This window comes from Panthera pardus, unplaced genomic scaffold (assembly GCF_024362965.1).
Source record: "Panthera pardus isolate Hobbes unplaced genomic scaffold, ASM2436296v1 HiC_scaffold_25, whole genome shotgun sequence".
Taxonomy (NCBI): domain Eukaryota; kingdom Metazoa; phylum Chordata; class Mammalia; order Carnivora; family Felidae; genus Panthera; species Panthera pardus.
This window is the reverse complement of record NW_026526821.1, coordinates 79,562,877-79,582,586: the sequence shown is the minus strand read 5'-3', so window position 1 is coordinate 79,582,586 and position 19,710 is coordinate 79,562,877. Positions and strand designations below refer to the sequence as shown.

Here is a 19,710-nt window from a genome sequence, read left to right as displayed (position 1 = left end):
TGTCTCTGAATAGAACTTCCACCTGAGGTTCTAATTCTGGGAACCTTCTCAATTTACACAGGATTTTCTACTTTCCCCTCCATCTACCTACCCTTCAGACAGAAGATATTTTTGATCATGTTTTCTTCTGCCTTCTCTCCTCAAAACCAAAACATTTTTAGTTGAATTTAATTCAGATAAAAATTTTTGAGCCCTATTAAGGCTATGTAAGATACAGCTGGACTCAGAGGTGGAAAAGTAGGAAGGGGGCACTGGGTGGCTCAGTCAGTTAAGCATCGACTCTTGATTTCAGCTCAGGTCATGATCTCATGGTTCGTGAGTTCGAGCCCCATGTTGGGCTCTGTGAAGGCAGTGCAGAGCCTACTTGGGATTCTCTCTTCCCCTCTCTCTGCCTCTTCCCCACTTGCATTGTTCTTTTCTTTCTAAATAAATAAATAAACTTTAAAAAAAAGTTAAAAAAAAAAAAAAAGAATAGTAAGAAGAAGGAATTTTCTGATCTCTATATCAAGGAATTTTTTTCCCTACTTGATAAGAAGTGGAATAGATCCAGGCTTGGTGAACCCTGAAGCTTATGCAATTTTGTGTCCCTCTTACACCAAAGAACATAAAACTCCAACTTCACACAAGATTAGTTTCCTTAAAATAAGGAAGAAAATCACAACAAATTGAAAACTATATAGGGGCGCCTGGGTGGCTCAGTCGGTTAAGCATCCAGTTTCAGCTCAGGTCATGATCTCATGGTTCGTGAGTTCGAGCCCTGCGTCAGGCTCTGTGCTGACATCTCAGAGCCTGGAGCCTGCTTCAGATTCTGTCTCTCTCTCTTTCTCTGACCTTCCTCTGCTCATGCTTTGTGTGTCTCTCTCTCAAAAATAAATAAACGTTAAAAAATTTTAAAAAAACATGTAAACTTTAGAAATACAAGAATCATAAAACCCAGAAAAATTACATATTTTCATAAACTGTCTGACATATCTCTATAACATTTTTCCCCACATTTTTTGGTCCACGCACTGTCTGGTTGCTACTTTGTATAACAATAAATTTGTGAAATACTTTTTTATAGAAAAAAAAAAGGATAATTTAGTCTTTCCTCTACCATGTTTGATCAAAGCTTGCTTTTCACGGTGCCTGAGTGGCTCAGTCAGTTAAGTGTTGGGACTATGGGTTTTGGTTCAGGTTATGATCTCACGGTTTCGTGAGTTTGGGACCTGCACTGGGCTTGTGGTGACAGTGCAGAGCCTGCTTGGGATTTTCTCTCTCTCTCTTTCTCTCTTTCTCTGCCCCTCCCCTACTCATGCTGTCTCTCTCTCAAAAACAAATAAATGAACTTAAAAAAAACAAAAAAACAAAAACAAACTTGTTTTCCATCGACAGTTTAGAAAAGTCACTTTCGGGGCGCCTGGGTGGCTCAGTCGGTTAAGTGTCCGACTTCAGCTCAGGTCATGATCTCGCGGTCCGTGAGTTCGAGCCCCGCGTCGGGCTCTGGGCTGATGGCTCAGAGCCTGGAGCCTGTTTCAGATTCTGTGTCTCCCTCTCTCTGACCCTCCCCCGTTCATGCTCTGTCTCTCTCTGTCTCAAAAATAAATAAACGTTAAAAAAAAAAAAATTTTAGAAAAGTCACTTTCAACTTCTCCAGCTCAGCTTCACAATTCATTATTTGTAATGTCATGTATTGTTGAATTTTTCCCAAATTTAGAGAAAACTATCAAGTTCATTTTGTACAGGAGCTATATATAATTTCAGGGACTTTCAAGTTTTCTTGTTCAGTGTGTCATCTTATTCTTTGAATTGACAACACTCATTATCCAGTTTGCCACCAATATTCTTATAGTGGCATATGTCAATGTTTTATATCAAGACAGCAAAAACTTAGTAAGAATCTACATAGATGTACTTGGGAGATGCCATTTCGGGCTGGAGAGAAGTATGAGCACAAGCACGCCTAGCAAAGACAAGAGTTCAATGGATGAAGCAAAGGGTACATGGATGGTGGCAATAGGTGATAAGACTAGGGTAACAGACCAGGCAGAAAGGTGGGAAAGAGTGTCAAACAAAGCAAATATCTGAGGACAGACTCTCATGCCTTTAAGTGTAAGAATCCAGTATAATCTTAAGTATAAGATTAGTATAAGTATATAGATTAAGTATAACCCAGACTTGTGTTAAGTCCATAAGATGAACCCTAGGTTGAATCCTAACTCTGCCAAGTACCAGCCTGGCAACAACATGACTTTCCACAAAAACGACTAGCTAGCAACATGAATATATCCCCGAAATCCCACTAACTGTATCTCCAAGTCAACTTCCCCTTAGTCATATCCTCAAAATACCCCAATCATTCCCATACCAGCAGACTCAAGAGGAAGTATGATGGGGGCGCCTCGGTGTCTCAGTCGGTTAAATGGCCGACTTTAGCTTAGGTCATGATCTCACGGTTTGTAGGTTCGAGCCCCGTGTTGGGGTCTGTGCTGACAGCTCAGAGCCTGGAGCCTGCTTCGGATTCTGTGTCTCCCTCCCTCACTCTGCCCCTCCCCTGGTCGTATTCTGTCTCCCTCTCTCAAAAATACATAAACATTTAAAAAAAAAAAGAGGAAGTATGAGGGAGGGAGAGCTGAAGCAGTAAGAAGACCCTGCCCTGATTACAGTTAAAATGTTTTCTGTAAATTTTACAAAAACATATGACTACATGAACACATTGCTAGAGACTCTCCCAGGGCCATGCAAGGGGCTTATGCAAGTGAGGGGCCCAGAAATGTAAGTTTCTCTAGTTTCATTGTACATTCATCTCTTGGTGGAGAGCATAAAACAAAAACCACATACACACTATATTAGTTATTTCGTATTGAGTAACAAATTATATCAAAATTTAGTGCCTTCAAACCACATACATTTATTATCTCAGTTTCTGAGGGTCAGGAATCCAGGCGCAGCTCAGTTGAATCCTCTGCTTCATGGTCTCTCACAAGGCTGCAGTCAAGGTGTTGGCCTAGGGTCTACAGTCTCATCTGAAGACTCAACTGGGGAAAGAATGGCTTCTAAGCTCATTCATGTGGTTGTTAGTAGGATTCACTGCCTTGAGGACTTAGACTAAAGGCCTCATTTCCTAGTTGGCAGATGGCTAGAGGCCACCCTCAGTTCTTTGCCACATAGGCCTGTCCAACATGGCAGCTTGCTTCATTAAAACTAGGAAGAGAGAGTTTACTAACAAGACAGAAGTCATAATCATTTAGAATTAAATCATGGAAGTGACATCTTATTATCTCTGCTGTAGTCTATTGATTTCAAGCAAGTCACTAAGTTTAGACACTTGGAGGCATCAAGAAGCAAGCCAGTCTCTAGAATAATTTTTAGTCTCCTTCCACCGGCAGAGACAACAGGCAGGACACAACCTGGCTGGTTGGCCTACAGCGTACAGCAGGAAGTAGAAATGCCTCTCACACACTGTGGCCATAGGAAGTGGTGGAGATGGAATGCCAGACTCCAGTCTAAATGGCTCATGCTAAGATTCAGGTTTCAAAATGAATCATTAAATGCAGAACTGGGACAGATACCAAAGTCAAGAACAGAGGCAACTGGAGTTGGACAAGAAGTGATTCGGGGAGTCCTTTAGGTAAATGGCCAGCACCTGTGGCAGGGTGTTTAGCTATCTTCAGGTTATCTTTGCATAGGCAGGTGGTCCAGTAAAAGGTTGGGATATGATACACAGAAAGGACATAATAAAGAGTTAGCAACCATGTGAAACAAACACTTCCCTGCTTTTTCTTTCTCCCCTCTCTGGAGACCTTTTGAGGGCCACTCTAACTTTTCCTCTTTCTTTCTCTCCTTTTTTTTTTTTTTAATATTCATTTATTTTGAGGGGGGAGGGGCAGAAAGAGAGAGAGTGAGTGCATCTCAAGCAGGTTCTGTGCTACCAGCCCAGAGCCTGACACAGGGCTCAATCTCACAAACCGTGAGACCATGACCTGAGCCAAAATCAAGACTCAGATGCTTAACTAAGTCACCCAGATGCCCCAGTGAAAGTTTATTTTTTTAACAACTTTGAGATATAACTCACACACCATACAATTTGCCTATTTAAAGTGTAGAAGTCAATGTTTTTTATTGTATCCACAGAGTTGTGCAATGATTATCACAATGAATTTTAGATCATTTTCATCATCCCCCAAAGAAATCCCACATTCCTTAGTAGTCATGTCCCATTTCCCTCCACCAGCACCTCCAACCCCTAGGCAATCACTATTCTGCTTTACCTTTCACTGCCTATTTGAAATTAAAAGGTCACATGCTCTATAGGTCTCACCTAATAACACTTGTCAGTGACCACAAACCTTCGACAAACAAGGTAAGTCTGTGAGTAGAACACCAGGCTTTGCATAGTGAGTCACCGGGATGGGACGTGGTGATGACTCTGTGATGATAAAACCTGAGCGAAGCACCGATGGAGGCAAAAATCCCTGGACAGCAGAGTCAAAGGCCAAAGTTCATGGCTAAGGACTAGCAGAAATGCCACAGCACCAGTGCCACTTTATTGGATCACAATAGTCTCCCAAGTTCTTTTCTGGAAGGCCTAGGAAGAGAGTCCCACAGCAGGATAAAGCTCTTGGGCTTTGGAGTCGGAGGGCCAAGCATAAATACTGGTTTCACACTTGCTAGTTGTGTGAACTTGGGCTGACATACTTCTTAAGCCTCACTTTCCTGATGGGTAAAGAAACCAGGATTAGGATGGGTAGAGCACAGTGTGCAGGCTCACAGAACTTCCCTCTCTGCAGCAGAGAGCTTGACACACAGCCGGACCCCCAAGAGGCATGGAGGTCTCACCTTCCCACGTCCACCAACTCCAGGTGTATTTAAAAAAAATTTTTTAATGTTTATTTATTTTTGAGAGAGAGAGAGAGAGAGAGAGAGAGACAGCATGAGCAGGGGAGGGGCAGAGAGAGAGGGAGACACAAAATCTGAAGCAGGCTCCAGGCTCTGAGCTGTCAGCCCAGAGTCCAATGCGAGCCTCGAACCCACGAAACACAAGGTCATGTTCTGAGCTGAAGTCGGATGCTTAACCAACTGAATCACCCAGGCACCCCGCCAAGTGCATTTTTGAAAGAATGATCACGTGACCATAAAAGCAGGGAATTGTCCTTTGGCTGTTCCAGCCTCTGCAGCTGTGCTGCTGGGACTCAGCTTGCTCAGGCCCAGGAAAGTCCGGGGCAGCTTGCCACACAGAACTTTCTAATGAGCATCCATCCACTGTCCCCCTCGAAGCTGGGCCAGGTTATTTACTACCCCACTGTGGCGGAGTCAGGGTCTGGACTCAGGTTCTTCCTCCCTTGACCATATGACCCCACAGAGTGGACCCACCCCCTACACTCGGGTTGTATGGGCACCTAAACACCTCCCCCTGCCCCATCTTTTCCCACCCCACCAGCATCTTCTCCCAAGGAACTGGATTTTTTTGCACATGCAAATACACACACACACACACACACACACACACACACACACACCTCTACCTTTTGGTTTTGTTGGCTCTTCAAGGCAAACACAGGAACAGAGCCTATTGACCCAACCCTGAAAGAGAAGCTGTAAACTGTCTTGCCCAGGGATCTCCAGACCTGAATAGACCCTGGGAGAAAGGAAGGCCTACCCAGCTTCCTAAGTTTCTTCACCCAAATTCTTTGTCCTAAGACAACTGTATAACTCCCATCCCAGCTGCCAACCAGTGCCTCAGGGTAGGAATCTGGAGGCACTCGCAGTGGCCTCAACCTAAAACTCAGGAAAGGAGTGAGGCTTTCATGATATCAGCCAGGCCCAAGACACCCAACTCCAGCAAGCCTGAGCAAAAATGGGAATGTACTGGCTCAAAGGGTGGTGAGGATGGGATGGCAGTGGATCCAGGGCTCTACACTGTCCTGAGTCACCTTTGCTCTCTTCACTCCCATTTTTCTGTTTCCATGGGTGTTGTCTTTTGCCAATGGGAAACTTTCTGCAGATAGTCAGGGAGCTGGTGGGGTAACCCCATTTAGCAACCCTGAGAAAAACAGCTCCCCTCTCCCAGCCCCAGAGGATTCCAACAGGCCCTGCTTGATCACATGCCCAGCTCACCAGTCCTGGGGCTCCACCCATCTCCAGGAGAAGGATGGAGGAAGGCATTTTGGGCAGGCAAAAATAGTAGTTTCAACAGTCCTCTACATGGCAGCTGTTTTCAAACATGGGAAATTTCTCCTCGCTGAGTAAAAATAGAGCCCAAATGCTCTAAAATAGAGGAAGAGTCTGGAAGGCCAAGAAAGCTGCCAAGAACAGCCGTTCTGTAAATAAAGCACTATGTGCTAGAGTAGGACAAGGAACCTCCTGGAAAGCAATTCATAGCAGGCTATCCTTGAGCACACTGGCATCTCCTGACCCTGGCTGAGGAGCCCCTGCTCTCATCTAGAGGGAACGGGGTTACTTTAACTTGGGCCTCCTTGCCCAGTGTGGGAAGAAAATCAGGCCTCTCCCACATGAGACTTTGCTGCTCCCTCTACCCATGACCAGACCCTCCTCCTCCGATGTGACCCCTAAAAGTCGCCCAGCGCTGCAAACCACCCCCTTGTTGGAGAAAACTCCACCAGCTTTTATGGGAGGAGGTCCACCTCTGGACCATTCCAGGACCACGAGGAAAGGGACTGTGGGTCCTCAGGTTCTGGTCCAGACTCCCACCACAAGGGATATGGGGGAATTTCCACCCCAGCCATGGACACCTGGAAGTAAACACATTCTGCAAAGACAGTTGAACCCTTCCTCCTGTTCCACAGGGGCTCTGCCCCTGACCTGCAGTAACAGTAGGCTGTTGCCCTGCACTGATCCCCACGTGCTAAGGAGCATTCAACCTTCTGTGCCCTTCTGGAAGCTTCAGATATTTTGAATGAGAGTGCCAACCACACTGCAAGGAAGTGACCAGCAAGAGGTGGATCAGCATGGGATGCAGAGGATAATGAAGGAACAGAAGGAGCCAAACCATAGGAAGAAAACGAGAGAAAGAACAGGAACAGAGGGAGCAACCATGATGATGAAAAAACCAACAGCCACCATTCACTGAGCACTTACTACACGCCAGGCTCCAAGCACTTCCCACACATTAGCTTATTTAATTATCTGTCCATTTAAAAAAATATTTTTTAAATGTTTATTTATTTTTGAGAGAGAGAGAGAACACAAATGGGGAAGGGGCAGAGGGAGAGAGGGAGACAAAGGATCCAAAGCAGGCTCTGCAATGACAGCAGACAGTAGTAGAGAGTCTGACTCGGGCCTTGAACTCACTAACTGTGAGGTCATGACCGAGCTGAGGTCAGACATTCAACCGGCTAAGCCACCCAGGTGCCCCTATCTGTACATTCTAAATGTACAAGCTTTTATTTTTTTTTAAGTTTATTTATTTAGAGAGCACACACGAGCCAGGGAGGGGCAGAGACAGAGGGAGGGAGAGAAGATCTCAAGCGGGCGCAGAGCCTGACATGGGGCTCGAACCCATGAACCGTGATATCATGACCTGAGCTGAAACCCAGTGTTGGATGCTGAACCGACTGAGCCACCCAGGTGCCCCGGTAAAAACTTTTAAATGTACAAATGTCCCCCAAGATATTTCTTAACTGCAAAGAGAAAGACCGCACCTTACAAAGGAGAAACCCAGTCAACATATTAAAATGACCAGGAATCAGACATTATTAACCCTCACTATGATGCACTGAGAAGGACAAAAAATCACTTCTGTGGCATTCCTGCCCAAAATACACAACCTCATTCTAATTGTGAGAACACAGCAGACAAACCTAAATTGAAGGACATTCGACTCCTCAAAAATAGTCTTCAAAAGTATTAAAGTCATAGAAGGCAAAGAAACATGAAGAAACTGCAATAGACTGGAGGAGTTCAAGAACAAGTGGGATCTTGAACAGGATCCTGGAACAGAAAATGGGCATTAGTGAGGGCAAAAATGGTAAAATTAAAGATCTGTAGTGTAGGTAAGAGAATATTTATTTCCTGTTGTTGGTTCATCTAGTGCCAATTGCGATCATTGCAACGTGGCTGTGTTAACATCAGGGAAAGTTGGGTGCGGGTAGATGGGTACTCTCGAACTACAACTTTTCTGTGAGTCAAAAATTAATTCAAAATTTAAAAATTTTTAATTATTTTTTAATTTTATGTTTTTGGGGCAGTTTTTTGTTTTTATTTTAAAGATTTTTTTTTTTAATTTTTGAGAGAGAGAGAGAGATGGAGCACAAGCAGGGGAGGGGTAGAGAGAGAGGGAAACACAGAATCTGAAGCAGGCTCTAGGCTCCAAGCTGTCAGCACAGTGCCTGATGTGGGCACGAACCCACAAACTGTCAGTGCATAGCCCAACGTGGGGCTTGAACTCGTGAACTCTGAGATCATGACCTGAGCCGAAGTTGGACACTTAACCAACTGAGCCACCCAGGTGCCCCTAGTTTGTTTATTTATTTTTGAGAGAGAGGGAGAGAGCACGAGCAGGGGAGGGGCAGAGAGAGAGAGAGAGAGAGAGAGACAGAGAAGTGGGACTTGAACCCACAAACCATGAAATCAAGAGTTGGATATTTAACCGACTGAGCTGCAACCCAGGTGCCCTTGAATTTAAAGTTTTCTAAGTGCAAGATTTCTCCAAACAAAGCAATCCATCTCAGAAGAGTAACTTACTGGATTGGTCTACCAGCATAGGGAAAAAGATCCAGACTTTGGATAAGGCAGAGAATATTTTTGTGTACAACGATGTGGTATCCTAGGATACTAGAATACTATATCCTAGGATATAGGATATGCCTTTTTGTTAAGCAGGTCCTCACTTGCAGGGACTGGGCTGGCACCCATTTCAATAAGCACCTCTGTAGTTTCTGGAGGTGGAAGAGCAAGTCAGGCTGCCTCCTGCCATGAAATGCTGCCCCACAGCCTCATGGGCCAGCGGGCTCTCCATGATGTTGTCCTGCGTCTTCTGTCTTGTTCTTCAACCCAGCAGGGCTCAGCAAGTGGGAAAGTTCTTAGCTTTCTTGACAGTGCATCACAGCACCTCCTCTTTCATTCCTTCCTCAGTGACTCACTTTTGGAGGCTTTCACAATCAAATAAATAAAGGTATTTCCCACCAATCTTAAGCTTGACAACTTCAACCCTCAGTGTCCACCAATCCTTTCTTATATCCCACAGAAGAAAAGTCAGTGTGACATTACTGCTATCTAAGCAGTTGAGGTTTGCCTACATTTGCTTATCTTCTTTATCTTTGTGCTTCTCTGGGTTTCTCCCATCTCATCAACTTGGAGGGTAACAGCAGATCAGAGGCTGTTGCTGAGAATCTGTAGCCCTGGCCTCCTGGCTGACTGCAGGTTGGTCCTTAAGTTTCAAACGAGCAAAACAGACGGGACTTCCACCTTGTCACTGTGCTGGACCTTGGCACCTGCCATCTGGCTCCTGGGTCTCCCTCTACCCAGTTATGTTTTCTTCTAGGCCCCTGCAAGCCTGCCCGTTGGCTGTCTTTGTGCTGAGCCAGCAAAGCTCTGTTTTCATTCTCTTCTCTCCACCCCACAGACTGGAAACAAATTATCCAATGATTAGTTAACACTTCATCACTGTGCCACATTTTGCAATGAGGTGGGACAAGTGGAAAAAGGAATTCTGACCTCAGTGCCTTGAACCCTTGAACAACAGCAGGAAGAGCCCAGAAAGCTACTGATTCAAAGGAGGCGAGGGTTGAACATTTCTCTACTGCCCAAGGAGACTTGGGGTGGGGCCAGAGTGAGGCTGGGACGGCTTGATCACTTCCCACCCACGTAGCAATTTTTGGCAGCTGAGGGAGTGCTGCCTGGGCAGGCTTGGCTGTCTGTGAACCAAACCCAGAGCCCTCTTCCCAAGGCCACCTCCCTGGCTATAAGAAACGGAGCTGGGGACCCCAATTCAGGAGAGTGGGCAGTGTTTGTCTCCTCCTCCTACTAAAATCACCTTGAAATGACAATAACGGGATACAAAAATGAAGAAACCCAAAGTGGCATTGGCAACGAAGATGGTGCCATCAACAGAAAGATCACTTCTGAAAGATAGGAAATATATGCAATTGTATTACTGGACAAGCTGAAAGAAGGGAAGCACAGCCCAGAATACGGTCGAGAGAAAGCTGCAGGGATATGGGGCTAACATTCACAGGGGAGCTCCACAAAGTCTCCCAGCTTGCAGGAGGCAGTGGGGATGATTTACTGCGGAACTGGCTGCATAGCTGGCCCAACCCGTCCAAACACACACACACACAGTTGGGTGAGCATGAGCTCAGATGCTTATATGCTAAGAAATGTTTCCTAGACAGAGAGATACAATGTTCTGGTTGGCAGGAGAAGCTGAGTAGTACACGATGAAATAGACCCAAAGCAAAAAGGAGGAAAGGCAGCTCCAGCATCTGGTCTCCAGCCTACCTGTCTCCCACCTGCTCAGTCCCTGAAAGGGTATCAGCCTCTACCGGGACACTACTCATACACACCCTCACTCAGCCTCCCCATGCAAGGAAGTGGTCTTGGGGATGAATGGCCCTGAAAAGAAACAGTTCCCAGGAAGTGACACAAGTCAGTTCAGCGCATTCATTCACAGAAATGGCCAAGGATCACTTCGTATTCTCTTCCATGAAAATTAAAGTGAAAACCAGCTAACTAAGGCCTGAGATACTTCACTAAGAATTATCAAAATAAAACAGGACTAACTCTTCTAAGTCACTGCATCCACAAAGAACAGGCTGCAATGGAAAGCAGAGTAATAAACAAGATATTGCTTTTTGAAAATTAAAAAAGAAAAAGGATGGCCAAAATAAAAAAGTTCTATAGAGGGCTAAGTAAAAGAATGATTAAGACTAGAAACCTGTGTGTATGTGCACGCATGGCACACTGCAAACAGCTTTGTTTCCACTTGGTCCATGGCTTGGGACAGGGCTCCAGGGTGGTTAAAAAGCTGCCTGGTGGCTGCAGGGAGAGGCTCGGGCACAAGCCCTGGTCCGGGGGGTTGCATGCCAGAGAGGCCCCTCAAAGGCTGCCGGGCTTCAGAGGCTTCTAGTCATGCTTGAGGACGAGACTTTATTTATTTTTATTTTTTATTTTTTTAATATTTATTTATTTTTGAGAGAGAGAGAGAGAGAGAGAGAGAGAGACAGATGAATAGAGACAGAGGGTGAGCGGGGGAGGGGCAGAGAGAGAGGAAGACATAGAATCTGAAGCAAACTCCAGGCTCTGAGCCATCAGCACAGAGCCTGACACCAGGCTGGAACTCAGGAACCATGAGATCATGACCTGAGATCATGACCTGAACCGAAGTCGGACACTTAACTGACTGAACCACCCAGGTGCCCCTTGAGGGCGAGCCTTTAGAAGAAATACTCGCCCAGCCCAGCCTGGGGGCCATCCCGCCTGCAGGGGTGAGTCAGGTGGTCACCCATCTTCTTGATCCCCTTCTCATCCTGGTCCTCCAGGAAGTCACAGAGATGGGGGCCCACGCAGGCAGAACCCAGGGCACGTAGAGCCAAACGGGCCCGGTTCAGGTTCTTCACCAGAACCGGGGCAGTGTCTGTCTGGGGCGGTGTCTGTGGCTCATCCTGGAACAGCTTCTTTCTGGTCCTGGTCCCGGAAGAGGGTGTGGCTGCCTGGTTGACTTCGCAACTTCCGGGGACACTCACCCTTGCACCCTTGCCAACACGTGGAAGTAAGTGACCCATGCCCTCCAGATTCCCATTGTCACGGTCAAAATAGAAGCCCAGAGAGAGGTAGGTGTAGGAGGCCTGCAGATGCGTGTTGACCAGGAGGTTGACAGCCCCCTCCACCTCGGTGAAATAATTCTGAGGAATCCGGGGAGCTCACGGTTGATGGGTAAGAAGGAGCTAAGCTCAAAACAGGGTGTTGGCCAGTCCCAGAGGCAAAGGATGGCCGAGAAGATGGCTCCAAAGGTTGTGACTGGAAAAAAGTTTGGAGGGCGGTCGGGAGGCTGGTAGAAGGGACGTCCCTGCATCCGTTCCGTCCAGACACTGTTGAAGCAAGAGACAGATCCGTGGGGCATACTGCAGGAAACCAAACTATTTTTGTAGTGGATTGCAGTGCAAGTTACAGCACACTCTACTCGGCCAAAAATCACCACACACTTAGAATGGGTCACTATCCTGGTGGGAAAATTATACGTCAATAAAGCTGTTGTAAACAAGAGCCCAGCCCCCTCAGGCCTTAAGAAGGATCATTCTGGGGCATACTTTACACACTGTTCTTCTCCACAGATGTCCCATGGGATTGAGCTCCAGATCCATGCTGGCAGTTGGCTTAACACACACTCCTTATTGGCTGCCTTTCTTCCCAACATCACCTTCTCACAGAACATGTACCCAAGAAACTAATTGTGCTAGAATCCTTCTCTAGAGGTCTATTTCTGGAAGAACCCAAACCAAGGGCAGGATATGTTTTCATTTTGTACTCTTCTGATAGTTAAAGAAGAAGTGGTAAAGTTGGTGCCAGGATCAGGGTTACTGATGACATTTCAAAGAAAGGTTAAGAAAGCCAATCTGGGGAAGGACTTGATGACGAGCCAGGAGAGAGTTTAGTTGAAGACAGGCCAGGAAAAGGCGTGTCCCAGGACAGTAGGTCTCCAGGGCACTGAGAAGCCCTTGCTGGGATGTAAGTTCTTCCCAAGGCTTACTGCTAAAGTAGGATGAGAACATTCCCCTGATGCGGGACAGCTGTCAGGAAACTGCAAGCACCTTTGTTCAACTGCCAGGCCTCTTAGAAATAAGCCCTTGGATTACAATCAAATTAAAAACTCTACTTTTGTTGCCTCGGCACAATCAATATACCTCCCCTTTCACAATGCACACTAGGCAGGAAGAAAGCAACTACCAGAGCTCAAAAGCCACCACGGTTGCTTGGGTGGAAATTGCTAACCACAGAGAGTGATGGAAAAGAAGGAAATACACCTAAGTAGGATTCCACTTTTCAATTTAAGTGTTTTAAAACTTTCTATATATGCATGGAATACACACGCTAATGTTGCATTTCAATTATTCTAAGGAGTAATAGTTTACACTTTAATATCTCTGCCATTGAGGCAGATCATACAACTGACATAAATCATATTGAATGGATTTTAGTGGTAAATAAAATATTACAGGTTAAAATTAACAAATACACTTTATATACAATGTGACAAGATTTTTTGGCTCCTTAAGTATTAAAATGCCTCTTTCTTGGCCTCTACCTTTTCAAAGTATTACTTTGAGACCTAAGTGAATCAGGACAAATACTTTAATTTTTCAGATTTACTGTTAACTCTAACAAGGTGAAGTTCAGCTTCAAGATTATGTGGCAGATGTTCCTAGCATTTAAAGCATATAACCAATTTAAGCATCTGACTCTGGATTTCAGCTGAGGTCATGATCTCATGGTTTGTGAGATTGAGCCCCACGTCGGGCTCTGCACTGACAGCACGGAACCTGCCTGGTATTCTCCCTCTCTCTCCCTCTCCCTCTGCCCATCCCCCAGCTCATGCAGTCTCTCTCAAAATAAATAAATATTTAAAAAAATAAAACAGGTGCCTGGGTGGCTCAGTCGGTTAAGCATCCGACTTCAGCTCAGGTCACGATCTCGTGGTTTGTGAGTTCGAACCTCACATCAGGCTCTGTGCTGACAGCTCAGAGCCTGGGGCCTGCCTCAGATTCTGTCTCCCTCTCCTTCTGCCCCTTCCCTACTTCCACTGTCTTTCCCTCTCAGAAATAAACATTTAAAAAAATAAAATAAAACGTATAACCAATATACAATTAACATCAAGGAAAATTTATCCAATAATTCCCACAGCCCAACTCACGAAGTATTTGTTTTCAACTGTTCTACACAAGAATTTTTACTTCATCTGACATTTTTCATTAAGAAGGCAAATCACACTGAATTTGGCCCAAGTAAAGGCTTTATTCACTTCAGCTTTCTTGGAAGTGAAAATAAGTCATCCTTTGCCTTAATAAATGCATCTTTTCTCTTTCTGCATCTGAGGGGACCAAGACAACCCAGAACACCAAATATTCCAGACCACTGTCAATCAGGAGTAGCAAAGCAAATGGCCATACCTGGGGGGAAGGGGAAGGCGCTTTAATTCTGGATTCAATTTCCAAGTAACTCAGAGTATTCCCTTCCTGCCCTTCTGTTCCATTCTCCCTTGACCAACTAAAGAAAGGAAACCAGGGTCAGGGATGTCTCCTTCATCCTTTCCCTTTTAACACCTGCTTGGGTTCATTGAAATTTAAACCCTGGCAATGTTCATTCAGCCTTGACCTTCAAACTTAGAATCGACATGACTTGGGAGTAGCCGTGAAAAAAGGTCCAAACACATTTCTGCTAGAGCTCAGGTGAGTAGTTCTCAAAGAGTGAATTAGACGGTGATGCTTACATCCATGAGGTGGAGGTTCAGGGGAGAATCCATCTCATAGGCACCCAGAGAGGGTTTCGTGAACTCAAAGATCAGTTGGTGCCATGATAGAGCCAAAGGCAACATGTAAAGGTTTAAAACCCAGTATATCCTGTTGCTAAAAAAAGGACACAAACCCCCAAATAGACATGGGGTAGGATAATACAGTCTTTAAGATGCTGCTTTAGAAACAAGAATATACAATGGAGAAAGGATAAGTCTCTTCAATAAATGGTGTTGGGAAAACTGGACAGCTACATGTAAAAGACTGAAACTGGACCACTTTCTTACACCACACACACAAAAATTAAACTCAAAATGGATTACAGACCTAAATGTGAGATCTGAAACCATAAAACTCCCAGAAGAAAATATAATTTCTTTGACATCTGCCGTAGCAACATTTTTCTAATATGTCTCTTCAGGCAAGTGAAACAAATCAAAAACTAACTATAGAGGCTACACCAAAATAAGAAGCAAAAGAAACCATCAACAAAACAAAAAAGGCAACCTACTGAATAAGAGAAAACATTTGCATATGATATAACCAGAAAACGGTTAGAATCCAAAATAGAGAGAGAGGGGTGCCTGGGTGGCTCAGTCAGTTAAGCTTCCAAATTCAGCTCAGGTCATGATCTCACAGCTCGTGAGTTCAAGCCCCACATCAGGCTCCGTGCTGACAGCTCAGAGCCTGGAGCCTGCTTTGGATTCTGTGTCTCCCTCTCTCTTTCTCTACCCTTCTCCGTTCATGCTTTGTCTCTCTCGGTCTCAAAAATAAACATTAAAAAAAATTTTTAAAGTATATATATATAGAGAGAGGGAGAGAACTTCTATAACACCAAAAAAATAATCTAATTAAAAATGGGCAGAGAACACGAATGGACATTTTTCCAAGGAAGACCCACAGATGGCCAAAAGACACATGAAAAGATGCTCAGTATCTCAGTGTCATCATTAGGGAAATGCAAACCAAAACCAGAATGAGGTATCACTTCATTGGCTAGAATCAAAATGACAATAACAAGTGTTGACAAGGATGCAGAGAAAAAGGAACCTTCATGCATCATTGATGGGAATGCAAATTGGTACATGCATACATGTATATGAGATTCCTCAAAAAATTACAAATACAAATACCGTATGATCCATATAATTCCACTACTGGTATTTACCTACAGAAAATAAAAACACGAATTCAAAAATATCTACACACCCCTATGCTTACTGCAGCATTATTTACAACAGTTAAGATATGGAAGCAACTCAAGGGGCCATGCATAGATTAATGGATAAAGAAGATGTGGTATATACACATAGTGGAATATTACTCAGCCATAAAACACAATGAGATCTTGCCATTTGTGACAACATAGATGGACCTAGAGAGTATAATGGTAAGTGAAATGAGTCAAAGAAAAACAAATACCATATGATTTTTACTTATACGTAGCATCTAAAAAACAAATGAATAAACGAAAAGCAGAAATAGACCATGAACACAGAGAACAAACTGATGGCTGCCAGAGGAAAGGGGGTGGGAAGATAAACAAGATGAGGGAAGGGGAGTGGGAGATACAGGCTTCCAATTATGGAATGAATAAAATTCCTGGAGATAAAAGGACAGCACCGGGAATATAGTGGATGATATTGTAATAGTGTTGCATGGTGGTAGATGGAAGCTACACTCAGGGTGAGCAGAACATAATGTAAGGAGAAATTTAATCACTAAGTTACGAACCTAACATTGTGTAACAACTATACTCAAAAAAATTAAAAAGTTGCTACTTTTGTCTTAAATTCTCTCTACTCACCACAAATGGAAGCATAAATAAATACTGATACTCCTCTTTCAAGACTCTAAATGGGAAAGCACTTTTAAGAATTTTTTAAATTTTCTTCAAGTTTATTTACCTAAAGAGAGACAGAGACAGCAAGGGAGGGACAGAGAATGAGAGGGAGAAGAGAGAGAGAATGCCAAGCAGGCCCTGCACTGTCAGCACAGAACCCAACATGGTGCTCGATCCCACGAACCACGAGACTATGACCTGAGCCAAAATCAAGAGTCAGATGCTTAACTGACTGAGCCACCAAGGCGCCCCAGTAATTTTAAGAATTAAAAAAAAAAAAATTTAATGTTTATTTTATTTTTGAGACAGAGACAGAGCATGAGCAGGGAGGGGCAGAGAGAGAGACACACAGAATCTGAAGCAGGCTCCGGACTCTGAACTGTCAGCACAGAGCCCAACATGGGGCTCGAACTCGTCAACCACGAGATCATGACCTGAGCCAAAGTCAGATGCTCAACCGACTGAGCCACCCAGACGCCCCAACACTTTTAAGAATTTTAAACGCAAAGACAGAGGACCCCTTGAGACAGAGAAAAACTTATAGGTCAATATTGCTATTAACAGTTTCTGGGTGGAAAAAAAAATGGTCTCTTTTGGGAAAATGTAATCAAATACAGGAAACAGAAGAGATCATAGATTATTACACATGACACAAGACAAGTAAAAATACAGTGACTTTATTTCCATCATCTTACAATCCCCAGTATCACATCTGGTAAGAAGCATCATTTCTATAAACACAAAAATATTTCAAGAAAGCATGTTACAAGATAGTATATGTAAGCAACAGTTTGGCAGAATTTTATTAACTCTAGTAGTTCACAGACCCCTCCCCCCAAAAAAGCCAAATTTTAAAATTCAAAAGTAACAGTTAGCTTTATTTAACATATGTTACACCTTAACACTTAAAATATCATGCTGTAGTTAAATATTTCATCAACAACACTGTATACAAATAAAATATTACACAAAATATATTTAAGAAAATGTTTTGGTCTTTGATCTGAACAATAAATAAAAACACAGGCACTTCTACACTGAGACAGGGAAGCAGTCACTACTCAGAATAATTTTGTATACGTGACATGTGAAAATATGGCAAGAATAGAATCCCGGAGTTTTAAACTGACAATCCGTTCACGAGAAGGTCTGCAATTTCAATCTTTCCACTTGAAGTTCAGAAATTACAAATGCCTTCCTGGTCCACATCGAAAATTCCTAAGCACAATATGGCTGCCAGGGTCAATTCAATCTTTTGATGGCCATTATGGAATCATACTCATGATGTTCAAATACTAAAATTAGAGAATTATCACGGTACCACCCAGCAAACCAAATATCAGGACAGTTAAGCTTTCTCCTTAGTATGGTCATAAGACCATGTAACAAGGTAAACCGGATAAATGTCACACAGTGATTCTCATTTTGCAAAATTAACTGACCTACTAAAACAAGAAAATACTGTGGGGGTGGCAGGAAATTTTGACAGAAGTTAATTTTTGTAGACGATTTTAAAAATTCATCCAAATTTCATGAAAATAAATGGAATTGCATTTAACAAAAACCACTGAATCATGTATAACAAGGTCTTTGTAGCCAGCATGTCCATAAACACCTAAATTGCAGATAATTCAGTCATTATAATGGAAAGTAAGCATACTCTCATACGAGGGCAAAACATAAATAACCTAAACCCGGAAATTCCAGAAACATAAATGATTTCAGCTAAGAAGGAAGGCAAATTAGAAAACAATGGCCACTAGCCATAGGAAGGACTGGAACCAATTTTCCCAGCATATCCTCTGTGAAAAGTTAACAATCTTCTGCTTTCCCTCTTCAGAAAGTACCACACCAGAGGGTATAGAGGCCCTCAAATGGATACTACTAATGAAGGCAGTTTTGATGGTTTAACATAGGTATTAACCCTAATGTGAAAGAACACAACATGGGAACTATTCAAGATATGTCTTTCTATGCAAAACTTAGTTTGTATATATTTCAGCAATTTAAATGAGCATCTTGCAACCGAGACCAGATATCAATCATCTCTTGAGGTTTTCTACTATGTACTAACATCAAATCTACATAGGAACAAATGTTATTCTTGTTTTTCTCTTCTATATCAAATGTCTTGAAACCTTTGTGTTTCTCTGGAACGAGGCCGAGTTTCTGAAGGCACATTCCAGTATAAACATCATCAATGGGGTAGAGAAGGACCCGGTCGGTTATACTGTACAGCCTCAGGGCCAGGTGGCCAGAGTAGAGGAATCCACCTCCCCCTGCATAAGGCGGATAGACACCAGTGTAAACAACTTCTGGGATGTAGTACTTCAGTTTCTTATCCCGATGAGGTCCAGCATTGTGGATCACGTCACCTATAAACAAATCTTTGGCTTTGTTCTTGGATAAGCTATTCAAGTAATTCAGGATGTGATGCGTGTTCACAAAAACATCGTCATCGCCCTTGAAAACGAACTCAGCATTTGGGCAGGAAGTGCTCACCCACCTGAGAAAGAGCACTTCTTTCAGGGACAAGTTGAAGAAAGTGTCTCTGTAGTTCCACATAAGAATGTCTTGGTGCTTCTCACTCTCGAATTTCAACATATCTGACAGGTCCGGGTGGTTGTCCTCTGGTGGGGTCTGACCCAGTAAGAAGACTCGCACTACAGTTTGGTTCCCCATGTTGGTTTCTCTGCCCCAAGATTCCCGAATTGCTTGCCTTCTAGCAAAATGTGGAATGAGGGACTTTATAGCCAGTAACAAGAAGGGTTTCTTTGCACATTTATCCGGTTGATCTATAAGTAGTGAATAATTTCGACATCTCAGATACAGTAGAAAGTCTTTAAATCTGTCTGGCAAATTGCTGAAACCTGAAACGACTGACATGACCCTCAGGTCAGGTTCACAAAAATTTAGATGGCTTATGTTGGAAAACCCGTATACTTCCCCCGTCTGGTTGGCCAACATATTCAAAATGGGATTGTACCGCCTGTTCAGCTTTTCTTGTTCTCTATTCCAATATGCCACAGGGGGGTCAGATATCTTCCAGAACTTTTCTTTGGGTATTATTACTTCCCCCTTTCCATTTTTTTCTTGGCTGCTGCTTTTGGAGACTTCCACAATCAAATAAATGAAGACATTAACCATCATCAGGATACCCAACAATTTTATTCTTCGACGTCCAACACTCATTTCTCATATCTGGAATAAAAAGGAGGAGCATTGTATTAATTAGGTACTTATTAATTTGCATTTGCTGACATATGTCACTTGCCTCTTTGTCTTTATCTTCTTTGGAATAGTGGTTTGGAACACAGATTCGAGGCTCATACTGCCTAGGTTCAAATCATGGCCCTACTATTCTAGCTCTGTGACTGTGGGCACGTTGTATAACTGATGTCTCAGTTTCTCCATCTATAAAAT

The 19,710-nt window shown here is 43.6% G+C and overlaps 1 protein-coding gene and 1 pseudogene across 6 annotated transcripts in view; both read right to left on the bottom strand.

Annotated features, from left to right (window-relative positions):
* Positions 1-10,265: 10,265 nt before the first annotated feature.
* LOC109257086 (ferritin light chain-like) lies at positions 10,266-12,299 on the bottom strand (annotated as a pseudogene).
* A 4,649-nt stretch (positions 12,300-16,948) lies between these two features.
* Positions 16,949-19,710, bottom strand: part of B3GNT2 (UDP-GlcNAc:betaGal beta-1,3-N-acetylglucosaminyltransferase 2) — a 197,195-nt gene continuing 194,433 nt past the window's right edge. For all 6 annotated transcript variants that reach the window (XM_053890721.1, XM_019432433.2, XM_019432340.2 and 3 more), the window contains one exon: positions 16,949-19,488. In XM_053890721.1, the coding sequence (XP_053746696.1) occupies positions 18,286-19,479 (1,194 nt within the window). In that variant the 5' untranslated portion in view covers positions 19,480-19,488 and the 3' untranslated portion in view covers positions 16,949-18,285. The remainder of the gene's footprint in view (positions 19,489-19,710) is intronic.